At 48.9% G+C, this 23,401-nt stretch overlaps 7 protein-coding genes across 7 annotated transcripts; 3 read left to right on the forward strand and 4 right to left on the reverse strand.

The window, feature by feature from the left end:
• Window positions 1-375: 375 nt before the first annotated feature.
• Window positions 376-2,296, reverse strand: FSUBG_5002 (uncharacterized protein; the record flags this gene model as incomplete). Its single annotated transcript, XM_036683053.1, has 2 exons — window positions 376-1,903; window positions 1,956-2,296. The coding sequence occupies 2 exons, from the start codon at window positions 2,294-2,296 to the stop codon at window positions 376-378; spliced, it is 1,869 nt and encodes a 622-aa protein (XP_036539481.1).
• A 1,576-nt stretch (window positions 2,297-3,872) lies between these two features.
• FSUBG_5003 (heterokaryon incompatibility (het-6OR allele)) lies at window positions 3,873-5,876 on the forward strand (the record flags this gene model as incomplete). The annotated part of the gene is made up of 1 exon (XM_036683054.1): window positions 3,873-5,876. One exon carries the CDS (start codon window positions 3,873-3,875, stop codon window positions 5,874-5,876), a length of 2,004 nt encoding a protein of 667 aa, XP_036539482.1.
• A 785-nt stretch (window positions 5,877-6,661) lies between these two features.
• On the reverse strand, window positions 6,662-7,788 carry FSUBG_5004 (fatty acid elongase (FEN1); the record flags this gene model as incomplete). The annotated part of the gene is made up of 3 exons (XM_036683055.1): window positions 6,662-7,200; window positions 7,248-7,317; window positions 7,369-7,788. 3 exons carry the CDS (start codon window positions 7,786-7,788, stop codon window positions 6,662-6,664), a joined length of 1,029 nt encoding a protein of 342 aa, XP_036539483.1.
• A 2,066-nt stretch (window positions 7,789-9,854) lies between these two features.
• On the forward strand, window positions 9,855-10,823 carry FSUBG_5005 (cytochrome c oxidase subunit 6 mitochondrial; the record flags this gene model as incomplete). Its single annotated transcript, XM_036683056.1, has 4 exons — window positions 9,855-10,012; window positions 10,260-10,305; window positions 10,393-10,510; window positions 10,705-10,823. 4 exons carry the CDS (start codon window positions 9,855-9,857, stop codon window positions 10,821-10,823), a joined length of 441 nt encoding a protein of 146 aa, XP_036539484.1.
• Window positions 10,824-11,336: 513 nt separating this feature from the next.
• FSUBG_5006 (uncharacterized protein) lies at window positions 11,337-16,286 on the reverse strand (the record flags this gene model as incomplete). The annotated part of the gene is made up of 5 exons (XM_036683057.1): window positions 11,337-12,137; window positions 12,186-12,380; window positions 12,429-15,929; window positions 15,987-16,160; window positions 16,284-16,286. The coding sequence occupies 5 exons, from the start codon at window positions 16,284-16,286 to the stop codon at window positions 11,337-11,339; spliced, it is 4,674 nt and encodes a 1,557-aa protein (XP_036539485.1).
• Window positions 16,287-17,786: 1,500 nt separating this feature from the next.
• On the forward strand, window positions 17,787-19,353 carry FSUBG_5007 (RAI1-like protein; the record flags this gene model as incomplete). The annotated part of the gene is made up of 9 exons (XM_036683058.1): window positions 17,787-17,858; window positions 17,924-18,166; window positions 18,223-18,254; window positions 18,310-18,337; window positions 18,386-18,405; window positions 18,457-18,557; window positions 18,610-18,780; window positions 18,828-19,127; window positions 19,184-19,353. The coding sequence occupies 9 exons, from the start codon at window positions 17,787-17,789 to the stop codon at window positions 19,351-19,353; spliced, it is 1,137 nt and encodes a 378-aa protein (XP_036539486.1).
• Window positions 19,354-19,879: 526 nt separating this feature from the next.
• On the reverse strand, window positions 19,880-21,929 carry FSUBG_5008 (STE STE20 YSK kinase; the record flags this gene model as incomplete). Its single annotated transcript, XM_036683059.1, has 4 exons — window positions 19,880-21,472; window positions 21,530-21,697; window positions 21,759-21,826; window positions 21,878-21,929. 4 exons carry the CDS (start codon window positions 21,927-21,929, stop codon window positions 19,880-19,882), a joined length of 1,881 nt encoding a protein of 626 aa, XP_036539487.1.
• Between the last annotated feature and the right edge of the window lie 1,472 nt (window positions 21,930-23,401).

The raw sequence follows: 23,401 nt of genomic DNA on the forward strand, positions 1-23,401 counted from the left end.
CGATCACTGTGAGTCCCTAGCCCGAAGCTGAAACACACTGAAATGTCAAACACATATTCTTTGCAAAAGTCTATTCTTCTAGATCTACAGAAACATAGATCTTTCAGTCAACCTAGGGCTGCCTCAATCTACCAGCGATTACAAGCAACTTCTCCTTTACAACTGCTAGGGTATTTTGCATAACAACCGATCCCAAGAATTAATCAATCTCAACTTCCCTTCATCCGCCATAATCTCATGATGCTCCATCATCCGTCACTTCAATCCTCTCTGCCAAGAGCCCAGGTGACAAAGGAAACATTAATAGTATAAGCTTATGGAATAGACCTCTGGAGCCCACAGGGATTAACCGTAACCCGTTGAAAAGGCATTCGACTACCACAGTTCTCGACTGCGTCGAGGGGTTCCCCCACTGCTCTGAGGTCGCCATGGATCAGAGCTTCCATTAAACGCACCCTCGTCGCCCCCTTGGCCAGGCACAGCCAAAAACACACCAGATCCATTGCCAACCATGACACTGCGTCGAGCATCCCCTCGGTCCCACCCAGACCCTGTGACATCGGCCGCCAGCCCGTAGCTGCTAACCGGTCGGCGAGACGGTGCCGCAGCAGATCTAATCATCGGATCAACTGATACAAAGTTCCATTTTCCAAACTCGTCGCTCTTGGTAAAAACTTCGAGTGTGTGCGTGGGAGCTACCGAAGAGGGATTGCGAGGAGCGAATGGATTATTAGAGCTGAAGCGTTTGCTGGGTGGTTGGATATTCGACATGGGCCGCCTAGGCACAGGAAGATTCGCCGACTTTGGTGATAGGTTTGATGATGGGAAGGCAAACCCTGGAGTGGATTTCGCAGATGAATTGGACCCATTCCGCACATGCCCTCCAGCGAATGCGGCATTGGGAGGTGGAAGTCCTTGTAACTGGTCAGGGAAACTTTCATCGTGAACGTAGAGTCGCCTTAGTCTAGGGAACCCGCCGCCAAGGATGGAGCTCGCCAGATATGAGTAATAGCCCATCGTTATACTGGAGAAGGCACCCGCTGAATAAGAAGAAATCTCAAACCGTAAAGTTTCGAGGGTTCTTGATGCCAGTGGGCGCGAATTGGCTGAGGTTGGGAATTGTTCAGAAACGTTGGACTGAATGGCAAATGTCTTGAGAGACGATGCCATTGTGAATATTTCTTGCAAGCTGGCAGGATGGACGCCTGTATCCTTAAGCGTCAGGACCGTCAGAGCTTGCTGTGTCTCCTGCCAAGCAAGATACTCGATAAGGCCCTTTAATGTCACTCCCGGTGTATCCTTGAGCACTAATTCCTTCATAGGTGGTAGCGTAGGAAGACCATCTGATGAGGACAGGACCTCATCGGAGAGACCTGGCGTGTTTGACACCTTGAGTGCTTGTAAGTTGCTGAGACTACCGAGAACAGCCCGAAGCGTCATGGCATCAATCGCGAGATCGTTCAATTCTAGCACCTCAAGATTCGGCCACACTTGACCCGAGGCGAGCATGGCCAGGCTTCGCTCGGAGCCTCCCATATAGGTCATTTTTCGAAGATTAGGACATCGAGCTTGGACTTCGAGGCGGAGGGTCGCGTAATGAGGATCATCGCAAAACATCCCCTCAGGCAAGTCAACATATCGTAGGTTTGGAAGAACCGCGATGGTCTGGGCAAGCTCGACCTGGGAGGACTCGCGCAACATGTAAGGAAGCTTCAAATATTGTACAGACTTTCCAATACGTGTAGGGTCATCACGGACAGTACGTCGGAGGAGACGGAGACGAGCTTGAGCAGGATCCTCGGGGACACCATTGCGATCGAAGCGGGAGGTCTTTTTACGTTTTTCGGCAAGCCATTCTTCTAGACGGCAGTAGTGGACTGGATCGATACGAACGCTATGGTATCTAGGAAACAGTTAGCTGTTGAACATGATCGAACCACCATGACACGACTTACAAGATCTTGACGGCGCTGGGCCGCCATGCGCGACAAACTTGAACACAATGAGCTAAATCACGAAGGTCGCATAGCATGCACCTGCTGTCACTCGTGCTTGCGCTGCCTTCACAAGTATCATAAGTCTCGTCAAGGGCGTGCGGGCAAACAAAAGCAAAGATGCGCTCCAGCACCTTTGATGGCAGATGAGCAAGTAGATATGCTGAGTGCCGAGTTGGAGGATATAACGGTGGGCGTCCAGCACCAGGAGGACGGAACTCTATGGGAACAATAAAGTCTGAGCTCTGGCCACCACTACCGGCCTTGTCCTTCTTGTTCCGACGTCGGAAGGGGTTTCGCATCTTGGCGTGCGGTCGTCTGGCTGTAGGGACAGATCGCGAGTGGATAGAGACAGGGAAGATTGGAAGGCCTCACAAAAAAGAAAGAGAAGAAAAGTGGTGATATAGAAGAGAAAGAATGAAATGAAGAAGGAGCAACAACACGCAACAGAAATCGAAGAACAAGAGAGGCTCAGGCTCTTTTGAGAGGCTGAACTGAATGGGGACCAGGTCAGCGAGAGGCGAGAGGGAGAAGAGAAAGTGAACGAGGGGACTTTATTAAGATCGAACCCCAACTCCAATTGAATTCTGGGGAACTGAATAATTGCAGGGGGTACCACCAGGGTACTTGCCTTTTCGGATGTGGATGGAAGCACGTGCGTGCCAATGAATGAGACTGTATATCTGGTATTGAGAATGGGAAAGAACAAAGACCAAGCGATAGCTTAAGCTACCCATCTAAGCTCGCAACCCAACCAAACCTTATTAAGGGCAAGAATCAAATATTCTTATTAGGTATGCATCTTTCTTCAAGGCTAATGTTTCAGGGGATAAACGCTGTATCCAAACGGCCTGCAGCCTTACCCCGCCAGCCCGCATTCCTCTGCACTTTCAGAGGGTGGCGTTTGTCTCTAAGCGCGTGGCCACTGCGCTTTGATGCTGTAGCTGATCAGCACCTCCTTGCTCGCTGGCAGATCATCCATCAGCAGGGGGGCAGAGAGAGGGACAGAAACAGAAACAGAAACAGAAACTAAACACAGGGAAAAAGTCTTGGCTGCCAGGAATGGAATAAAGAAACCTCGTCAATATCAAACCTGTCCTTCGTATCACAGGCCGGCAAACATTACATTGCAACGCACTGGATGGCTTAAACTTTACCCCCTTTTGCTCTGATATGCAGTCAGCGGAAAAGGGGTTGGATCTACAAGTGCCACGGGCGTAAGCGCCTCTGTTTCTAGGTCAGAAACTAAATGAGGACAGGATCCTTCAGTCCGAATCAAATGCCTGACTGCGTTGTATTGTGTTGCCTTGCGTGTCTCTTTTCTCTGTCTGTGATAGCTGTAGGACTTCTCGCATGTGCAGCCAATGGATTCCTCTTATAGCAAACATGGGCTCACAACCCATGTCTTCAACTGGGCAAACCAACGCATTTTGTCGGCAGTCACGAATTAAATTGGATCGCTGACTGTTCGTGTTTGCTTTTGCTTTGCTTTTGCTCAATTTGGACCCTGGACATGACGTCAATTGGTCGCGTTCAATCTGGTGATGGTGCGTTGAAGAGCTCAAGATGCTGGCAGGTCTTGGCTAATGTCTGACACAACTCTACTTGACTGAATAGACATGTTCACCGTCAATGACCTGGCTTATTCGAATCACTTTTACCATACGTATTTTAATACAGACCACAAAATTAAGAATGTGTATTTTCTGGCCAACATCGACATCTTCAAGGCATCCTAGGCCCCCTCCACTAGGGGGCTATGTCGAGGTAGCCTTGGGCAAGGCATTGAATCAACCAAAGGTCATAATCTCACCCAAAGTCTCGTGGAAATGTTCATGAATTCACCATGAGATCGTCTCATTGCCCGTTCTTTTAACCATGAAGCGCTTTTTGCAAATCCCCACCCGCTCTCTCACTCGTCGATTCTTCTCACAATCCATATGTCAAGCATCTTCACGCTTATACAAGCCTCTCAACCCTGGGACGTCAGAGATCAGACTCCTCAAAATACCACCAAACCCGTCCTCCGAATTTGAGCTTGTCACTGTATCTCTCGACGATGAACCCAAGTATGCGGCACTGTCCTATCTCTGGGGGGATCCCGAAAAATGTGGCCAGGTCACCATCAAAGGAAACGCCGTCAAAATCCCGGATAACTTAGCTTCAGCCTTTCTCTGCGTCTTGAGCGATGACTCTTTCAGATCACAGTCACATGCCAGGTATCTTTGGGCTGCTGCGATTTGTATCAACCAGAACGATCTTGATGAGAGATCTCAACAAGTTCAGCTTATGCGTCGTATCTTCCAACACGCATATGTCACGTTTGCCTGGGTTGGCCCAAAAGATTATTCTCTTGCTTTTGAAACTATCAAAACAATTACGAAGGAGATATATGAGAATACGCCCAGGGGAAGTGCCCCATTTAAGACAAACTTCGATCTCGAATGGTTGCGGCGCCATCCTATGCTTTGTATCGACAGAGGATCCGATTTACCAAATAACCACTTGAACGATCCTTGGTCAGCTGTAACCGACTTCTTGCAACATCAATATTGGCAACGAGTTTGGATATTCCAAGAAATTGTTCTCGCGAAACAACTTATCTTCATCAGTTTAGGAGAAGCCAGTCTTTCTTGGTCTATGCTCCGTGATACTCCCCAGAGTATAATTTCTGTTGCCAAAGAGAACAAGCCCGATTTCCAACCGGAAACAGCATGGAATCTTCTCAGCAACCCGATGGCATGGGGGAAGCTCTCATGGCTATTCCTTGCGCAAGCACGCACCAAGATCCCGGATCCAGATGGCTTCAAAGGGTGGGCTGTGTCAACTTTTGCAGCTAATCTACAGGCCACCGATGATCGGGATTACATCTATGGTCTTCTCGGAGTCTCTGGGTTGCCGATTACACCTGACTATAACCCCAAGAACACTACCTCGCAAGTCTATACCAAGTACATTGCAGGCTGGCTGAAAGCTGCCCGCACACAACAAACCACACATGTCCACAGTCCTCTTGCGTTTTTGTCCCTCGCAGGCACTGGGGAATATGGTCAATCAGATCTACCAAGCTGGGTCCCCGACTACAGAAAGAAGAGAAAAGTTTCACCAGCCTGGTGTTATAGTGCCAGCAATTTTCGTTCAGCCGATGAAGGTGACCCGACTCTATCGCCCACTCATCGTGCATGCTACCCTTATGTTGTCAAAGAAACACAAAGTCTGTTCAGTTGGGATAAAGATATGGGACATATTACTTTGTCCACAAACTGCCTTCGCGATTCTGATCCAGAGATCTTGGCATCATTCATGTCCTTCGCAAACTCTTTCACCATGCGCAATTCGAAATATGTTACAGGAATTCCGGCTGCCCAGGCTATTATCAGACTGATGTCCATGGATAAAACGAGAAACGTCTCTCAGGACCTTGTCGATAGTGCTATGAATCTGGCTATGCTGATCACCTATTTCAATATGTCCAAGTCCCAAACTGTCACAAAAACCTGGAGCTCAAATTGGGATCATGATCTTCTCAACATGGCGTTTTTTCCGTCAGAACTGGCTCCCATGAAAGTCAGACTTAATGTCCTCGAGGAACTCAGCTCCTGGAGTCTCGAAAGACAAAGACAAGCTGTGTCAGGAACCATGCCAGTACTCTACAACTACAGATTCTTTGAGACAAGTCGGGGATACTTGGGCGCAGTTAATTTTGACGTTCTTGAAGGAGATAGGCTTTGCATTCTGTGGGGGTACAAGGAGCCAGTCATCCTGAGGCCAGATGCAACGGATCGCTACACATTTGTAGGTCCAGCATATGCAGTTGATGCGGACATTGAGAACACAGTTCCAAGCCCACGATCTCGAGGACAATGGTTTGAGCTACGATAAGGCCACAAGGGAGAACAACACTAAACGGAATGGACTAAACATTAAGCTTATTTGCTCTTGATGTGTCGATGTCTTATGTACTGTACCTTCGAAGTACGTCCGTGACCTAGAGGTAGCGGAAATAATAGCTTGCCTCCTGACCCTGCCAGATGGAATGTATGACAAGCTGCCAATGACTTTTTCAATACTCGTATTGAATGCCAGCTTCATCTTGTAGCATGTATAACGAATCACAGCCAAGCTTGGAATTTACCCCAGTGATACAATAATGAAGTGAGTGATCCATCAATTGGCTCATTCATCTCTCAGACTCAACAACTGAGAGAATTAATAATTCTATCATACATAGCTCAGAAATTGATTACAAGGGTTCTAGATAGATCGTCGTAGCCTGGGGCCGCTCAAAGTCGGCCGAGACTTGTGTCCCAATAACCATGCCCGTCCTTTCAAATGCCCCGTGTTCGCCCTGTAAACTCAAAACCGTGAGAGGCATCGACAACACCCTCCGTCATTACCGCTACCCACATAAAGACTATTAATCATAGCAGATCTCAGCTTCGAAAGCAACCGAGCCGCCCATTTTTTCAGAAAAAAGCGATTCTCCAAAATGTTTTATATACGTAATGAAGCCGCTGAGATCAATCCAGATCGAACTCCAACGCGAGAATGGCTCGAATGCTCGCGTAGCATTATGCAGTCGTTACCAAAAGGAGAATATATCAATATAGGCCGATGTACTCATTCGAATACCTTTGTGCCGGTTCGACATAGTCTTAGCCAGACATCTAGGCCTTGCGGGATCGAACTGAGCCGTTGGTCTTGGAGCCAGTAGCGGTGGCACCGTTGGACTTCTTGACAGGAGTAGTCTGGACCAGATGAGGGTCGGGGAGAGGAGCCTGCGACATGCGTCGGAGGCTCTGTCGGCCGGTAGGAGCCTTGCCCTGCTTCTTGTAGGTGGCGAAATAGAAGGAGATGAACAGAACGAGGTAAGAGCTGATGGTAATGATACCAGAGAAAGCAGCAAACTCCTCGCCAGAACACTTTCCAGCGTTAGGCATCCAGGGGAAGTAGGTCGAGGTGAAGTAGGTGTAAGAGGCGAAGTAGATGAAGCCGAGATCAATGACGAACTGGATGATCTGGAGGCGGGTAACCCACTCCTTCCACCAAACACGGACACCACGAGCGCTCTGGAAGTAGTACCAGTACATGACGACGTGAACGAGTAGGTTCAAGACGATAGGAACCCAAGAGACGGAGGTGGAACCGATGAGCTGAGTGTAGCAAAGGAAGGCGGTGGCACCATGGTGATAGCAGTGGAGGAAGGCTGGTAAACGTTAGCTTGTCAACATCGCACAGGGAACAAATACATACTCAGAGGCTTCTTCTTGAGGAAAAGGAATACGGTATCGAGGAGCTCAAGGTACTTAGTGAGGTAGTTGAGCTGTCGCAATTGTTAGCTGGGAGTACCTGTGAATTTTTGCTGGAAACTTACGTAGTACAGGACCACAAGGGGCTGAGTCCAACCACCCTCAGAATCACAGATAGCATGGAAGATGCCACCACGGACAACGGTCGGAAGAAGCTGCTCAACGAAGAGAGCCAAGAGAGTACCGCTGATCAGAGTCAGGTAGAGGTTGTGGATCAGGAAGAGACCCTTGAGCTTGAAGGGCTCACGGTTACGCATCCACTCGCGACCACCGAAGATGATGGCATAGTAGACAACGATGAAAATTGATGTCGACTTGAGAGTTGACATGGGGGTCTCGAAAGGCACAAACTTGAAGTCATTGGCGGAGTAGCCGACGACAGCAGTGAATGCCTTGTCAAAGATGGGCCACAGATGAACGCCAAAAGGCCGGTCGATGGTTGGCAGCGGAAGCTGCTCGTAGAAAGTAGCGGGAGACGCAGACATGATGGGCGAATTGTACGTTGAAACCGACACAATTGTTGACCGCGGGACCGTTTATTAAGTAGGGTTTGGAGTAGTCGAGTTACGTATTCGACGTGGCTTTTTTTTTTCTCGAAGACGCGACAGATCCGATGGCGCGGGGGAGGACACGTGAAAGACGACTAAGTAAAGACTGACAAGGAACGACAAGAAGAATAAGAAGAACAAGAAGGTTCTCCGGAGAGATGGAATGGTTTAAAGAAGAAGCCAGGTAAACGGCGAGTGTGGGAATGCGTAGAATTAAAAAGGAGGTAAAAGGGGAGAAGGAGAGTAGAGTTTTAATTGAGGGAGAGCCAGAGGAGGACGGCGCATCAAAAAGGGGAAATTTCAATCCGCACCGCTACCTTCCCTCAATCGCACTTTTACCGGGCAGATTGGATCTCCGGCCGCCGCGGACGCTGTAGTAGTAAAGTGAAAGTGGCACCTGGCACCGCACTTTCCTTCCATCGAGGTGCCACTAGTACATCTTGTAGGGGGCATCTCGAGAATTCACCCAATTGCCATGCGTATATCTTATTTCACCAACAGGCCCGCCCCAGGTACCAAGAATTGGCCAGGCTCGTGCGTTTTTGGCTACTGTTTCCTAATTCCTTTCCAAAAACCATGGCACGCGCTCACAGGAGGAAGCACTCGCACTGCACGCGCATGCATACTAAATATGCCCGAGATGAGGCTTCACTCCACACTGCAATTACATGTGAATATGCCGGGTTCTCCAAATGCACCAATGAAACGAGGATGTTTAGAGACTACACGTGATTCATGAAATGCCATAACGACACAATATGCTAGGTAATGATGTCCCCTGAGGCTTGTGCCCAACCGTTGCTTATTACACTTGTCTGACTCTGCTGTACCTGTACCTGTGAGATGGTGTCCCGAGGCTTACTGGATGCCAAGACTGCGGTGATGACCGAATGGTGTATCCCGATCGAAACTCATTGGCCATGTCAAACTCTGGGATAAAAGCCCGTTGGACAATGGCATTATTATCCGTACATCGTATCACGACGACATAATGCCAGGTTGTCAGATGGCATTTGCAAGCTTGATTCGTTCACAGTGACACCGGAAGATAATAACAACTACTTGAAAGCACAAGGTTGGAAAGATTGCCCAACTTGATCTTCGCCATGGTCACTTCAGGGCCCGACGTAATATAGTAGTTAGTTGACTTCCCGCAAATCCTTCGTCATTGTAATTTCGAACCAAGGTTCCATACTCCGTACAAATATCGGAGATCCCCCATGCCTGGATCGATCAATACTTCAGCGAATCTCAGCACGGCTCATCTGAGCTAAACTAAAAGCCTATGTGAGAACCTTGATAAAGGTTTCGCTTAACTCATCCCTCAATTCAAATCACCTTCACCTTCATCCCAAACTCAGAAAGTTCGTGTCACTTGTGGCTGCGGTGTGGCGGTGCTGGTGTTTTAAGGTGTGGCCATCTCGCAGCTGTCAGTCAAATGGTGGGTGCCGTAATAATTTCAATGCCAGTCAAATTATTGGCGGTCTTGACGTTCCAATTCCCTGTCACCGAAGACAGCCTTGCCGACAGGGCGCAGGACGTTACAGTTGCCTGGATCAATCCAAGTTCGAGTTATTTTGGAAAACCGTTGCTTCAGAATACCAAATTTTATAGTCTCAACACGTGTGGCATGAAGCTATCGTCAGTTTCTACTGTATTCAGCTACCATGATTAATTGAACTACCGTGCCAGGTCCCTGCCGCACTGACGAATGGAAGCTAACTGGAAGTAAGCTCGTTGAAGTACAGTACATACACTGTCACTTCCATCAAAAGTCTCACCCTACTGTAAACCAGCAGCACAATTCGCACTATAGCCCACAACTACGCAATCTGGTCTAGCCTTGCCTTAGTCATCAATCCTCAGCCCATCCTCTCGCCCAAACAACTCTGCAGTCATCACCCGAGCCAGAAAAAGCCAGCCCACTACCTCTACCAATACACGACTTGTCTCCGACAACAGACACCTTCAGTCTCTGACAATCGACGCCTCTCCTCTCCAACATGTCCGCCTTCATTCGTGTCGCCCGTAGCGTTCGCGCTGCTCCCATTCGACCTGCTGTCCAACCCCTGGTTGCCCGCTCGGCCGTTGCCCACTTCACCACCTCGATTCCCCGACGAAGCGAGCACGCCGAGGAGACCTTTGAGGAGTTCTCTGCCAGGTAGGATTACTCCTTATACCCAATGGCCTGCCTGCTGCTTGGAACATCGGTTTTCTGTGCTGTGGAAAGGTGTCGCAAATCGACTGGGAGGATTGGGGCCTTTGCGTGGTTGTCTTGCGGCTGTGGGAAAAAGATGCCGCAAAGCCCGCCTAGAGCTCTGTCCCCACGCGATTTCGCCCGAATACTCTCCAATGCAGCCGCACAGGTTTCCTCTGGAACTCAATTGCTAAATCACCATTCTCTGCAGGTTCGAGAAGGAGTTTGACGGTGTTCAAGACGTTTTCGAGCTTCAGGTATGTTTGCCCCACGGGGTAGAGCTCGCTGCTCTCCGGCTGGCTCCCGAAAATGTCGTATGACTTTGGCTTATCACCAAACCACAGCGCAACCTCAACAACGCCTTCGCTTACGATCTCGTCCCTGCCCCCTCGGTGATCGCTGCCGCCCTTAAAGCCGCCCGAAGGGTTAACGACTTCGGCACTGCCGTCCGCATTTTCGAAGGTACGAAATTTTGTCAATCAATTCCACCTTGTTGTCGTCCACTCGACCGATGGATCGGCAGCGTCCAAACTACCCTGCTTGGGTTATGTCAGCGCAGTGACTCCAATTCGATACGGCCCGTGCTTGCTGAAAACCATCGACGACTTGCAAGCGAATTCCCTAACCTAGCCACATTGCTAACTGTTTTTCTTTAGGTATCAAGACCAAGGTTGAGAACAAGGGTCAGTACGAGCAGTACCTTGAGGAACTCAAGCCCCTTCGAGAAGAGCTTGGTGTGTTGCTCAAGGAGGAGCTGTACCCTGAGGAAAAGTAGATTGTCCCCTGGTCTCAGTGTTCTGAGCCCCGTGTATACTGGATGTTGGCCGAAACGGAAGAGAATTTCAGACCCAAGAGGTAGACGGAGGAGTTTGGTTGTGGCAGCCCCAAATCGATTGTGTTATAGCCTTAAGTACGACTTGGCGATGCTTGCTCTTTGCCAATCTCCTCCAATGTTGAGAGTTTTTTGTATACCTGAAGTTTGTTGTTCATCCACTTGAGTGACTCATCTTCCGTCTTGATTGGAGCTACACTACTTGAGGATTTACGTCAAAGAAGGCTTGATGCCCAAAATCTCTGCGATAACAAATTTTGGCATGTTAGCACTGACTTCGGCATTCACGAGAAGCACAGGTCAAAATTCTACACATCTCAAATAGATGCTCATTGTATACTGGGGTAAAGGCTCTGCATTCCCAACTGCCAGTCCCATACGCCAACTTCCATGATAGCCTTAACATATAAAAGGATCGGTATCGTCATACTCTCATACATCTGCCTTCTATAGCTCTTATTGTAAGTGATTCCATCTTCCATTTCCCGCTTGTTGTCCCACGAATGGTTGACCAGGGCCGATAGGGCTTGTCCCTCGACTAGCAGAGAATGCTGCCCGGGGCCGCGGGCTCATTCCACTTGGGACACGAGGGCTCCGAGGCATGCTACCGCCCCGAGTGTTTCGGCCATTTGAAACACTGGCTAGTCTCTGGTTGGCATTATATAGCTCAGCGTCTCGTTGCTGGAGCTGGGCTTGGAGGCTGGCAATTTGTTCCAAGAGTTCCTGACGTTCCATAGCAACATTCTGTGCGTGAATGGCACGCAAATTCTCTGATGCCTTTTTCTCCAAATCTTCGTTTTGGATCTTCAATGCTTTGTTCTCATTTGCCAATCTTAAAGCTTGAGCGTCGACATCCTGGTACCGACTCTTCATAAAATCCACGTCGCTCAAGGCGCTCGTTCGTCTACTTTCAGAGAGCTGTAGTTGCCCTTTGACCGCGCTCAACGCTTCTTCCCTCTTGGCTGACTCGGGATTTTGGTTGAGGCGCGCAATGACTGATTCGAGTTCATCAATTCGCTGTTGCTGCTTCTCTTTCTCCTTTTGGGCAACCTTTGCGGCAGCTGCCGCAACACCCTCAGTTCGGAGCCGCTCCCTTTCAGCCGCGGTTCGATCTTGAAGAGCAGCACGATTAGAAGACTCAATCTTACTCAAGGTCTTCCGGTGGTCCTTCAATTCTTTGTCGAGTCTGCTGATGTAGCTTTTGAGTTCCACTTCGACTTCGCCTGCTTGCGCAGCTTGTCGCTTGTATTCGTCGATCTAGAACGATTTAGATACTGCCACCTCTCGCATTTCCATGGTGCTTACCTGCTCCTGGATTGTCTCCAGAGTTACCAAAGGCACTGAAATCATTGCTCTTCTGTCCCTGGTCTCGCTTCGAACGGTAGCACTTTCGAGCATCTGGCGAACGGCAATGGGCATAGGAGGGTTGTTGGTGTCAGTCGGTAGATCGCGAAGTGGAAGAGTGCGCATTCGTTTAGCGTCACCACCTTCATCATGAATCTGAGGGTGATCAGTAATGTGAGCTTCAAGATACACGTCGATACTTACATGCTTCCGCTTCAAGTCATTTCCATATAAGGCGTCCCCTGTCAAAGGCAGCTGGGTCTGTGTCCCTGGGTTCTCGAAGATATCAAGAACGTCATCCGGGATACCTTGAGGCTCCCAATTCAATGTGTCGGTATTTCCATTGAAAAAATTCGCAAATATCTCTGCGACTTCGTGGGGTTCACAGTAACCTCGCTCTGGTTCTTCGAGATATCGGCTTGCACTTACCGTAGATGCGAGAATTGCGTTCTGGGTCTCGAGTAACGTTGCGCCGTGCAAAGTATTATATACATGCTCAATCGCATACGTTGTCACGAGTCGTAGTTCCAGCAGCGGCTTCCGAGGAGGATTGTCGCATAATTGCCTGGCGATCAACGAACTTGGATAACGATAGTCGTAACCGATAACGACGTCGAAGCTAAAAGGGTCGAAGTCTTCGCTGGTCAAAGCAATACTGATTCTTGCAAGCGAAGCAAATTTGACATGCTTGTTAATGCTTTCTGCCGAACATTCAACCTTTGCCGCTTCAGCAAGTTTAAAAAGTAGTCGCACCAGTTCCTCAGTCCCAGCCACAATCAAAATCTCCTTTTCCTTCCTGTCTAGTGCAGCCATCAGTTCGAATAAGAAACTGAATTTGGGATTGGAATCACAACAGTATCTGGCGAGCTCTTCACTGGGTAGCGTCTCAAGAACACTGCCAATGACATCTTGGGGATAGTCGCAAATCTCGAAGAGCCTCTCGAACAGATTTTTGATCTTCTTAGTGAGCTCTTCACTGGGCTCTTCGTGAGTCTCGCCAGTGAAGCAGCGGCTAAAGGCTTGGATTTCGTCTCTGTGGTCCTCTATTACCTCTCCATAGTAAGAACGCCTGCTCGCCTGCATTGGGAGAGTGACTTTCATTTGCACGTACAAGTCGTTCTGCTCTGAGGATTCTGACTGTACATCAGAAACCAGGTCGACAGGAAGTTGACCCATAGTAATAGAGTGCCCTGAACTTTCAACTTCAGTGGGCACTGAACCATGGTTGGGAAAGTTCAAGGTGTGGGTTGACGCAGCTGGCTCATTTACTATACTGATGACTGTGGGGGAAATTGTTGCAGGGAGCAGGCTATCTTCCTCTTCTTGGCTAATAATAGAATGGGTGAGGGATACGTCTGATTCAGCAAATCTCCTACTGAGCTCTTCTCGCATCCTGGCAACTGCAGAGATGGAAGGGTCCGCCATAATGGCTGCCGGCGCTATTGAAGACACAGGGGTGTCAGAGTTGGTCCCTAGAGCTTGTGCTTTCCAGGGACCCATAGAGTAAACTGGCTGAGACTGAAGTACAGCAGCATGGCTACTTGCGCTGGGGTCAGGAACCGGGTCTTCATCGGTGATTGCTTCATAAGGTGTCCCATCCAGGCTCTCTTCGAGAGAGTCACCAACATGTGTCAACGCCGAGTCCCTGTCGAAATCGATGTAGCTCTTTAGCTCATCGACAGCCGAATCCCGTGGTTGTGAACCCGGGCGCTCCATTTTGTGTGTTGAAGCCAATCGAGACTTTTCAAGCCCTTTAGAGTCGCTACTGGTCTGTGCAATGGTTGCAAGAGAAGGCGATCTCTGGCTGGAGCCTATTCTTTGGCCGGAAACACTCTTTTCCTCGGGTTGGGGTTTAGAAAGCTGCGACACTTCAAAGTTTTCCTCCTGACTCGCTTGAGTTTCGATTGTGGCTCTTGGCTGAGCAGTCTTGTTGAGATTCCCAGCAGCGGAAGAGAGAGAGCTCGATATGTCTAAGGGGCCGTACGACCCTTGGGGTTGAGAATAGTATCTTTGGGCCTTCTGTGTTCTTTGTGAACCTGGAGAACTTTGTGGAGATGCGGCTGTGTCTCCTAGGGCGTGCCGGGTGCTTTGGTCACTGGGCAAAGAACTATCAAGAAGGATCCCTCTCTCAGATGTTGCAGGGTCAGAGTGGCCTGGCTGACGAGACGGTATGATTTCTGAGCCAGTCGCAGCCGACTCCGGAACAATTTCCGTCTGTGAAGCAAGAGGGGTAACCTGGGTCTTTGATATAAGCGTTGAAGTCCTACCCGTGACAATGTTCAGGTTGGTGGATAGGCTCGAGTCGCCCTGTGAATTCGGAATAACGATATCAATCCGCTTGCCTGAGGAGGATAGTGCCTGTGACTGTGAGAGGTCTTCTCCACCACTCGCACCAGTTTGTTTCTCAGGGCGCTGGGGATAAACGCCGCCCTTTTCGAATTGCAGTCCACGTCTTTCGTCTCGATCCCTTTGGGGGTAATGGTGACTTGGCGCACTCTGCTCCACACCCGATTGCTGACTACCTAGAGTCTCCTCTTCGAATGGAAGACGGCTTGAAGAATCAAGGTCGTGATCTTGAACCACACGCTGCCCGTCCCCAGAACCTTGGTCAACCGAGACGCTATCTTGGCCGTATGGGTCCTGATTCACAGGCAAGTCTCGGCTGTTCGAGGAATGGCTAGCTTGAGAGTTGGCGGTTTCAAAACTCTGGTTTTCTGGCGATAAGGTACCTCGAATACCCCCGGTCGAGCCGAGATTATCTCCGTCGACTATCTGATTGTTGGCAGTGGTACGGTTCTCAGTGTTTTCACCTTCTAAATCGTTGATATATCTGAGGCTATGAATATTCTCAGTCTGATCGTTCTGATGAGCCGCACCGGTGAACCCTCCAAAATCAGTGGGTGATAGGTTGTCTTCAGGGTTTTCGGAATCGGGATACTCCGTCCTCAGATCTACAGGAGCGTTGGTAGACTGAAAATTCTCCTTCCCCGGGGAACTGGCGATGGATTCGCGATTGTGTATCTCTTTCTGGCATACAACCTCTCGAGCTTGGCGGTTGCTTCCAGGATTATCCTCAGCCAAAGATGGTGATGGATCTTTGGGCAATTCAGGACTTCCTGGAACAAAGTCAGGGCTGGCAGCAGGTTGGCTCTCGCGATCTTGATAGTCCCAATTTCCGGATAAATCTTGGGAATCTGGGATGGTGTCTTGACTTAGTTGTGATGCAAATGTGACTCGCTGATCATCATCCTCAAGATCCGTAATCCTTTGAGAGCTGTTTTGAGTAGTGACACTCTGATACTCAGATGGGTCGAAGTTGTCAGGCTTACTCAATACAACAACAACTCCTTGAGTAGGTGCCCTCGAGAATTCGAAGGAGCTCACAGATTCGGCGTCAGCAGATGAGGCAGAGATGAATGAAGGCACAGGCTCTTCGGATTTGATCCTGAAACTGCGGTTTGGCTGTACGTCTTGCTCGTGAGAATCGAATCGAGATATGTCATGAGTGGATGCATCAAGTTTTGACTGTTGTTGTTTGTTGCAATCCACAGGCGTCTCGGATTTACCCTGACGAGGTGTGAGATCTCGAAGTCCTCGTCGATTTCTTGTCTCACGACGTTGAGCTTCACGCTCTGTCCTTTCTCTTTCTATTTTCTTTTTCTCTTTCTCCCAATCCTCTAGAGCTCCAGCATTGAGATTCTCGTACTAAGGTATATGTTAGCATATGTGATCTCGTCTTATCAACTCGACTGGGTGCCAAACCGGAATCCACTGGTTCTTATAAGTCTCACCGTCAGAGTCAGTTTCCCACTCTACTAAACACCGGTGGTTACTCTCACCACTTTTGGGGTTTGCTAAGTACTCTTCATCAATGACCCGGCGAATGTTCCACCACTCTTTCTTCTTGCCCAACTTCCTGCGCTTTCTGGCAGGCGACTGTTGGACAAGTTCAGGTTCACTGTCTTGGGATTCTCCTTTTCTTTTTCTTTTCGATTTGCGCACTGATGAGGTTCTAGGTGTGTTTGTTGTGGATTGATTCTCTTCTTTGCGCGTTCTCACCATGGGTACGCTGGTATAACGTACGTGGGATGATAGCTAGAGAGCCGAGCCCAAAAAGCCACAGGAGTGCAGCAGACGGGCGAGGCAAATAGATGCAGCGCAATAACGAAGCTGCGATAAAATCTATCCAGCAACGATGACCTGCGGTGACCGGCTTCAGCGGTCAACGCTTGAAAGAAGTCGATGGTTGCGCGCCGCGATTATGAGCAAGGCTGCTAAACAGAAGCAGCTTGGGGAATGCTTTGGGGAACGTCGTCGATCAATTCCCGCTAGAATGCACGTGATGGTCAGGCCAAGGATAGTGTGCGTTCAGGGTGCGAGATCAGGGTCCTAAGGCGAGCTAGTGGACCTTGGGGGCGTGAAGCGCAGGAACAGTGGAAGAAGGGACAGGGGACCCAGGTGAAAGGCAGGGCGCGCTCCAGTGGATGAGTGAAGGTAATTACACGAGGTGCAAGTGCTGAGTTGAGGCAAGAAATAGAAATCGAAAAGAGTTCAGAGTTCAGAGTTCAGAGCTTAAATGAAGTTGTGATAGAGAAAATGGGGTAAGATAGATGAAGGTGTAAAGTGAGAGTGGAAGGTGCCTTCCTTCTCGCAATTTTTGGTTGTGAAGCTCCCCCAAGGCCGAGAAGAGGTGCCTTTGGGCGATTGAGTTAAGGTACCTCTAGTAGGTACCTAGCCCAAGCAGAGGACGCATCTTCTGCACCATGCACAGGCAGGCAAGTGCCATTCAATTTTGATGAGAATGCTGCACACACCCAAAAGTAATTCCTCACCTGTGATTCTCCTGTCTTAGGGCAGCAAACGAGACCAATTATTTGGATTGGGCTTGGGCGCCACAGGCCAAGGAGGAAGGCAGATCAAACGCCATGAGACGTCCGAGGCGAGGTCTGAACGATTATGTGGCTTTTCTACGTCAATTACAGGAAACAATGAGCCTGTTTTTTTATATTCCTCACATTTGCTCTACATTACTTGGCCCCAAACAACGCAGCTTACCTTGATGTCATGTCGTTTGGTCTTAACACAGTAAGCAAGCAGGCATGCATCTATCTTAGGTCTTCAACCGAAGCATCCAATAACTGTGTAACCTAGGACTCTGGTATACTAACTCTCTTGTTTGCAGCCTTGGTGTCTCAAAGCAAATTCAAGTTGGTAAGTTAGTAGGCTGGTATTTATAAAGCACTTGTATTAGTGGTCAAGTTGCGGCTCCTGAACCTGGAGCTGTGTAAGCGCTAAAGCAAGGCACAACAAGGTCGCTGCAAGCCTCCACTAAAACCCCATCCCCTTGAACTTGATCGGGACACCTGAGCAGTAGCGTCACACCTTGTTCAGACTTCCTTCAACGTAGGTAGGTACATTAAGACAAAAGTGCCACAGTAAAAACTGCCTTTCACGCGAATTCTGGCCCTCATCTTATCCATAAACGCTAAAAGTACTAGTCGAACCTGGACATCGCCATATCATTGTCGTCGAATGAGACAGGTGTCTTCTCTATTGAGAATCATGTCGGCGCGGTTTTCGGTTCAACCCATCGGCCGCTTTGCTGGTGCAAGTCAGCCTGTCAAAAGACCAAAGGTGCAATCCTATACAGCGAGCCATTTTATAGCTAATCCGCATGGCTTATACTAAACCTTTCACAGGAGTTTGCCTGCTTCTCATACGACGACAACCATGAGTTTCACCTAGACGATTCATCTCTCAAGTACTATTACACACCACAGCTTGGGGCTGACCTCTCCAAAGGCTTTGACACATTTCAGAAGTTGGACGATACTGGAGACGACCACCTTGACAGTCTCCTCAAGACTATCGCTGCACACGAACAAGAAACGGGCAAGAAGATTGACGCTAACGTTGTCACATGGAGAGGCATGATGACAAAGGTTCGACTACTTTGCCCATGGATGGTTTGACTTCACGAGCTAATCTCCAGGTATAGATTATGGCCGCACCCTTCGACCAGATGGATGGGTAGGTCTCTGCCGGCGGTTTGCTCTCTTTCCCTCGTTGACTTATCGATGTATAGCTTCGAGATGAATGCCACTTTGTATCAAGTAGGTGAAAGATGATATGCCCGTCCTTAAGAGCAAACCACTAACAAGTCGAGCACGCAGGATTGCATGTGAGTCCAACCAGTCCCAGAGATGTTGATGTTTGAAATTGATTCATAAAGCTTCATCGAGGAGAACAACGCCTACAAGATCGCTTCCAGATCAAATGAGGGAAACAACAAACGAAGAAGAGGACCACCGTTAGAAGTCATGCAGTTTTGGGGTGTGTGTCTCTGTTTCAAATGTACGTTACGGTTGCTCACATCGTAATCTAGGATACAAGTTTGAAACGTTGTCGACTCTGCCGGCGCCGTGGGCAGAAACATCCCGCGAGTTCATCGAAAATCGAGAGAACGAAGTCGTCAATAATAAAGCTCAATATTGTTCTGTCGTCCGCACGGGTATCGGCAAATCTGTTCTATGTCTTGGTGGCGAAGTTGATGCCAGTGAGCGAGTCCTTCAGTTCTCCTTTTCTCAACTAACATTTCCACAGTCTGGGATTCCAAACCTGAAGAGAAGGGCGGCCCCATCAACTGGGTTGAACTCAAGACATCAGCCGAGATTCGCAATCCGGGCGGCATGGAGAACTTCAAACGTAAGCTTATGAAGTACTGGATACAGTCATTCCTTCTCGGTGTGCCACGCATTGTTGTCGGTTTTCGCACGCAGGATGGTATTCTGGTGGAGGCGAGGGAGATGGAAACGCATCGTATTCCCGATATGGTCAATGCCGATCCAAATCCCAAATGGAACGCCGATATGTGTGTCAACTTTGCCGCTACTTTCTTAGAGTGTAAGTCCTGCTAACAGTTATGAATGGGGCCAATGGCTAATCTGCTTCATCAAAAGGGCTAACAGAGAACATAAACGATGAGGGCGTTTGGAGAATAAGACGCGAGCCTCAGTCACCAACAATCGAGCTATTCAAGGTGGAGGAGACAGGTCACGGCGATATCTTGTCTGATGAGTTCAAGAATTGGAGAATTAAGTTGGCTCTTGGGCCTAGCGATGCTTCCTAATGAATCTTGAGCTGGCTTGTGCACGATACAGTCATTGAGGAAAGGTCGTCATTGTCACTTAGATTATTGGATAGAGATATTGGATGCATTATACTCAGATTCTTGCTGTGGTCAATTAACAAGTCTAGGCTGTGCCTGCATCTAGTTGTCTACCTGCCAATATCGAAACAGCTGCAATGCAATGAAAGATTAAAACAAGAGTTGCCTCCGTACCATCCATGTTCTTAAATGCAATCCTTACAACGCCCCACGCACCTCGCAGAAAAACAGGAAAACCAAACTAGTAGACCGGGTCAATGAGATCATCCGCGACATATCGTTATATCGTGAGCGTCATGCTAGACTGGGGTCGTCAGGTGCTGATGAAAATACGGCTGCCACTCGAAGACTCGCTTTTATCTTCCCTCCGGAAGGTAAACAATGCAAAATGAGTAGCAAAAGAAACTGCATACGAATCGTACAACATGTAAGGCGCAGTGCTGCCTGCCATGTTAAATCGTGCATCCCTGCTAAGCACGCCTGATAATCAGACAGCGGGCCATCGAATTCGAAGACCGTCTACCCAACGCGAGTAGAGCACGTCGGATAACTGCTTGCAATGCTCCATGCCCGATCTGGCCTCTTGACCAGGATATTTGTTCTCAGTGGCCAACTTCTCAGGGTCAAAGTTCTTCTCGTACATGGTGGGAGTATCGGCATGACGGCGTCGATGGCTGCGCAAATGAGGATTGTTTGAAGCCATGACGAGTTTAGTTGGACTCGACGCAGGGGTGGTGTTCTTGACAATCACAGTACCCTGCGGGGTGCCGTCACCAGGAATCTTCTGCGCAGGCTGTCGAAGGATCGTAGCGCTGAGCTTGTTATCTTGAGAGATTGATGATACCATGCTCGTCATAAGGTGATAGGCCCCCTCCGGATCAACTGCGTCCAAGGCTGCGAAAGCATCAGATAACTTAGCCAGCGCTTCTCGCTTCTGCATCGCAGACGTTTGAGCATGCAACTCGGCCAAAGAAGGCTCCACAGCTTTGTTGTACAAACGTCTCCCCAGTACAGCCTCTTTGCCATAGGGTTCGACAGGGGTTGTGGTAGGACGGGGAAGGTTTTCGTCACAGAAGACATCGTCGAGGGAGACTGGTCGGTTCCCTTGACTCCCATTTGAACCATCTGAAGGGACTCTTCTGAAAAGACGCATAGTCGATCCAGAATTGCCAAACGACATGTCTGGCTGCAGAGGTCTCTTAGGAGCGATGGAACCCCGGGGAGAACCCGGCCGCATTGATGGTTCTTGAGCGACAGACGGCGCTCGCCGGACCGTTGACTTTCTAACAGTACCCGGGGCGGGAGAAGTTCCTCCAAGAGGACCATCCTTGACATCTAGCTTCTTCATCGCCTCCTCGGCATTCCAGATGGATGAGGGTTTTCGGTGCTGCTTGATAGTCGGCCTCTTGGGAGGTAGTGCGACAGATTTTACTGTATCAAAGACCCATTCCTGCTGCTCATCCTTAGGGGTCATAGTTTGAAGGGTCTCTTGATAGTAAATGGGATGCTTCTGTCTGTTTTGGTTGGCATCCCACATCTGTCGACGAGCAATAAGCTCCTGCAGAGCCTCCACCTTACCCGCGTTACGGATGAAACGGTGGCGCAGTAGGTCTTTTGCTGATGGCCGACGGTCATAGTCCTTGGTGAGGCACTGCGCAATGAAGTCCTTGAAATCTTTGCTAAAGTTGCCCTCAAGACGAGGAGCCGGATTCTTCGGGATGTGAAAGAGGACCTTCATGGGGTGGATGTGACACAACGGGGGTTCGCCGTTGGCCATCTCCATAGCTGTGATACCCAGAGACCAAATATCGGCCTTGAAGCTGTAGCCATCTTGCTGGATCACCTCCGGGGCCATCCAGAAAGGTGTTCCGACAAAAGTGTTTCGCTGCGATTTGATGTTGGTCAATTGGGCTGCAACTCCAAAATCGGCAAGCTTGACTTTGCCGGTCTCGGATAAGAGAACGTTGGCAGCCTTGATATCTCTGTGAATCTTGCCCTCATTGTGAAGGTATTGGATGCCGAGTAGCAGTTCGCGACAAACAATGGCAATGTGCGTTTCGCTGAAGTTGGCGGGTTTCAGCTATTTCCAGTTAGCAGTTGAGACTTCGTGTCGGAGTATTGTTATGGAGAGACATACCAGATCCAAACAGGATCCGCCGCCGAGATATTCCATGACAATCCATAACTTATGGCCTCGCAAAAAAGAGCCTTTGTATTGGGTAACGTAAGAGCTGGCGCAAGTGCTCAGAACAGCGATTTCGGCTTGGATGTCTTGGATATCATCATCGTTGGATTCAAGATCGATCTGTTGACGTTGTGTGTTAGCTCGTGTATCAGGCAACCGAAATGATCGGACTCGGACTTACGTGTTTGATAGCGACAGTTTCGCCAGTTGCCTTCTCAATGCCCTTGTAGACGATGCCAAAACTACCACCTAGAATACCATCAGCTAATGTGAAGAGATACTGCCAATATTGATACTTACGGCCAAGTTCCTCAAGGACTTGATAATGCTCAGCAACGCCTTCGTCAGCCATTGTGAGTTGACGTCATGCACTGTCTCGACGTTATTTGGATTCACGCTGCTCGGGCAGAGGAGACAACGGAATGAAGAATGCTGATGATGAGGCCCGAGATTGACGCAATGCGCAAAGACCGTCTGCTGAGTGAATCGAATAATATTAACAAGATGCAAAAGCGTGTGCGATGAGTTGGAGTCGTCGTTTATTAAAAGTCATGCGGATGAATGTCAAGGTAGACGGATGGTTGTCTGGGAAGCGGACCCTGTCGAAAGCTATAGCCAGATAGAACCCCAGGCCCTTTGTTTACTTTGAGACGGGAGCTTAGAGGGCAGCTAATCGAGTGGATGGTCCGACACTGGTGTAAGCAATAGATCGAGAATTAAATACTGTTGAAAGCTTCTCAAATTAATTATTGAAAGGACTGGACTCGGTGATTTTCTAGTTCAAAGTATTCCCTCCGGGCTTATATAGCAAATGCAGGTTCGTGGCGTCTCTGCCAAAGAGTCACATACCAGCTGCTTTGTCTCTCATGACTTCTCACTGAGGTACGTTGCAGGCCGTGCCACACTCGGTGGGGAGCTATCCTCCCCCCCCCCCCCCGTCGCTTTTAGCTTGTCATGCCCTGTACGCGACATTGCTTAGTGCCCAGGTTGCTTGTTTCTATAGCTGGGCTCTTAGTTAGGACAGAAAAAGTTTGCATGACTGAAATCCACGGGGCTTTTGATCACTGCATCGGCTATGACAGATGCTCACTTGTTTATGTCTGCTTCTATCATGCCTATTGTTTTCTCGCACGCTCTCCGACACACTAAGGTAAGGTACCGGCTGTGGAGGTTACAACACAACGGCTCATCCGTCTCAAGGCACGAGAGACTCTGGAACTTGGACAAGAGATTGGTAGGCATCCTAGTGCATGTTGCTCTTAACGACTGAGACTGCTGATGTCAATGAATTCTGGAAGAGGAAAGTGGTCTCAGAAGAAGTATGGGGTAGAGAGACATGGTCACGAGAGTAAAATCTATTATCAATTACCTTAGTTAGAAGATCTGTCGCATCCATTCATGAAATATTTTTATTTCCATGGATTACTCATGTATGGAGAGCTTCGTATCTGGGGTGATGGGATTTCGTGACATGGGCAATATCTAAATATCAAATGCAAATTTTCAATTTATCAATGGCATAAGCGAAGAAAGTGTGTTGACTTGATGATGTAGGGTTCCTTATATTCATGCTATATCCTCGTCTCTCATCATAGCCCTCTTTGTTATAAGCTCCCAGGATCTTCATGATATGCAACACTTGCAACCAGAACGGGGCCCCAGTTAAAGCGAGATGGGGACATGCACCCACAGCCTCACACCCAGCTCCAAGTTTGGAGGATGGCCAATGCACGTTTGCAATCCCCAGCAACGTTGACTTTAGCATCTAGACCGCAGGGTAGAAATGGGCCACCCTCTAATGTTTGGCTTGATACTTGGATCTAA

Source organism: Fusarium subglutinans (genome assembly GCF_013396075.1).
Source record: "Fusarium subglutinans strain NRRL 66333 chromosome Unknown NRRL66333_c0000045, whole genome shotgun sequence".
In the NCBI taxonomy this organism is placed as follows: Eukaryota; Fungi; Ascomycota; class Sordariomycetes; order Hypocreales; family Nectriaceae; genus Fusarium; species Fusarium subglutinans.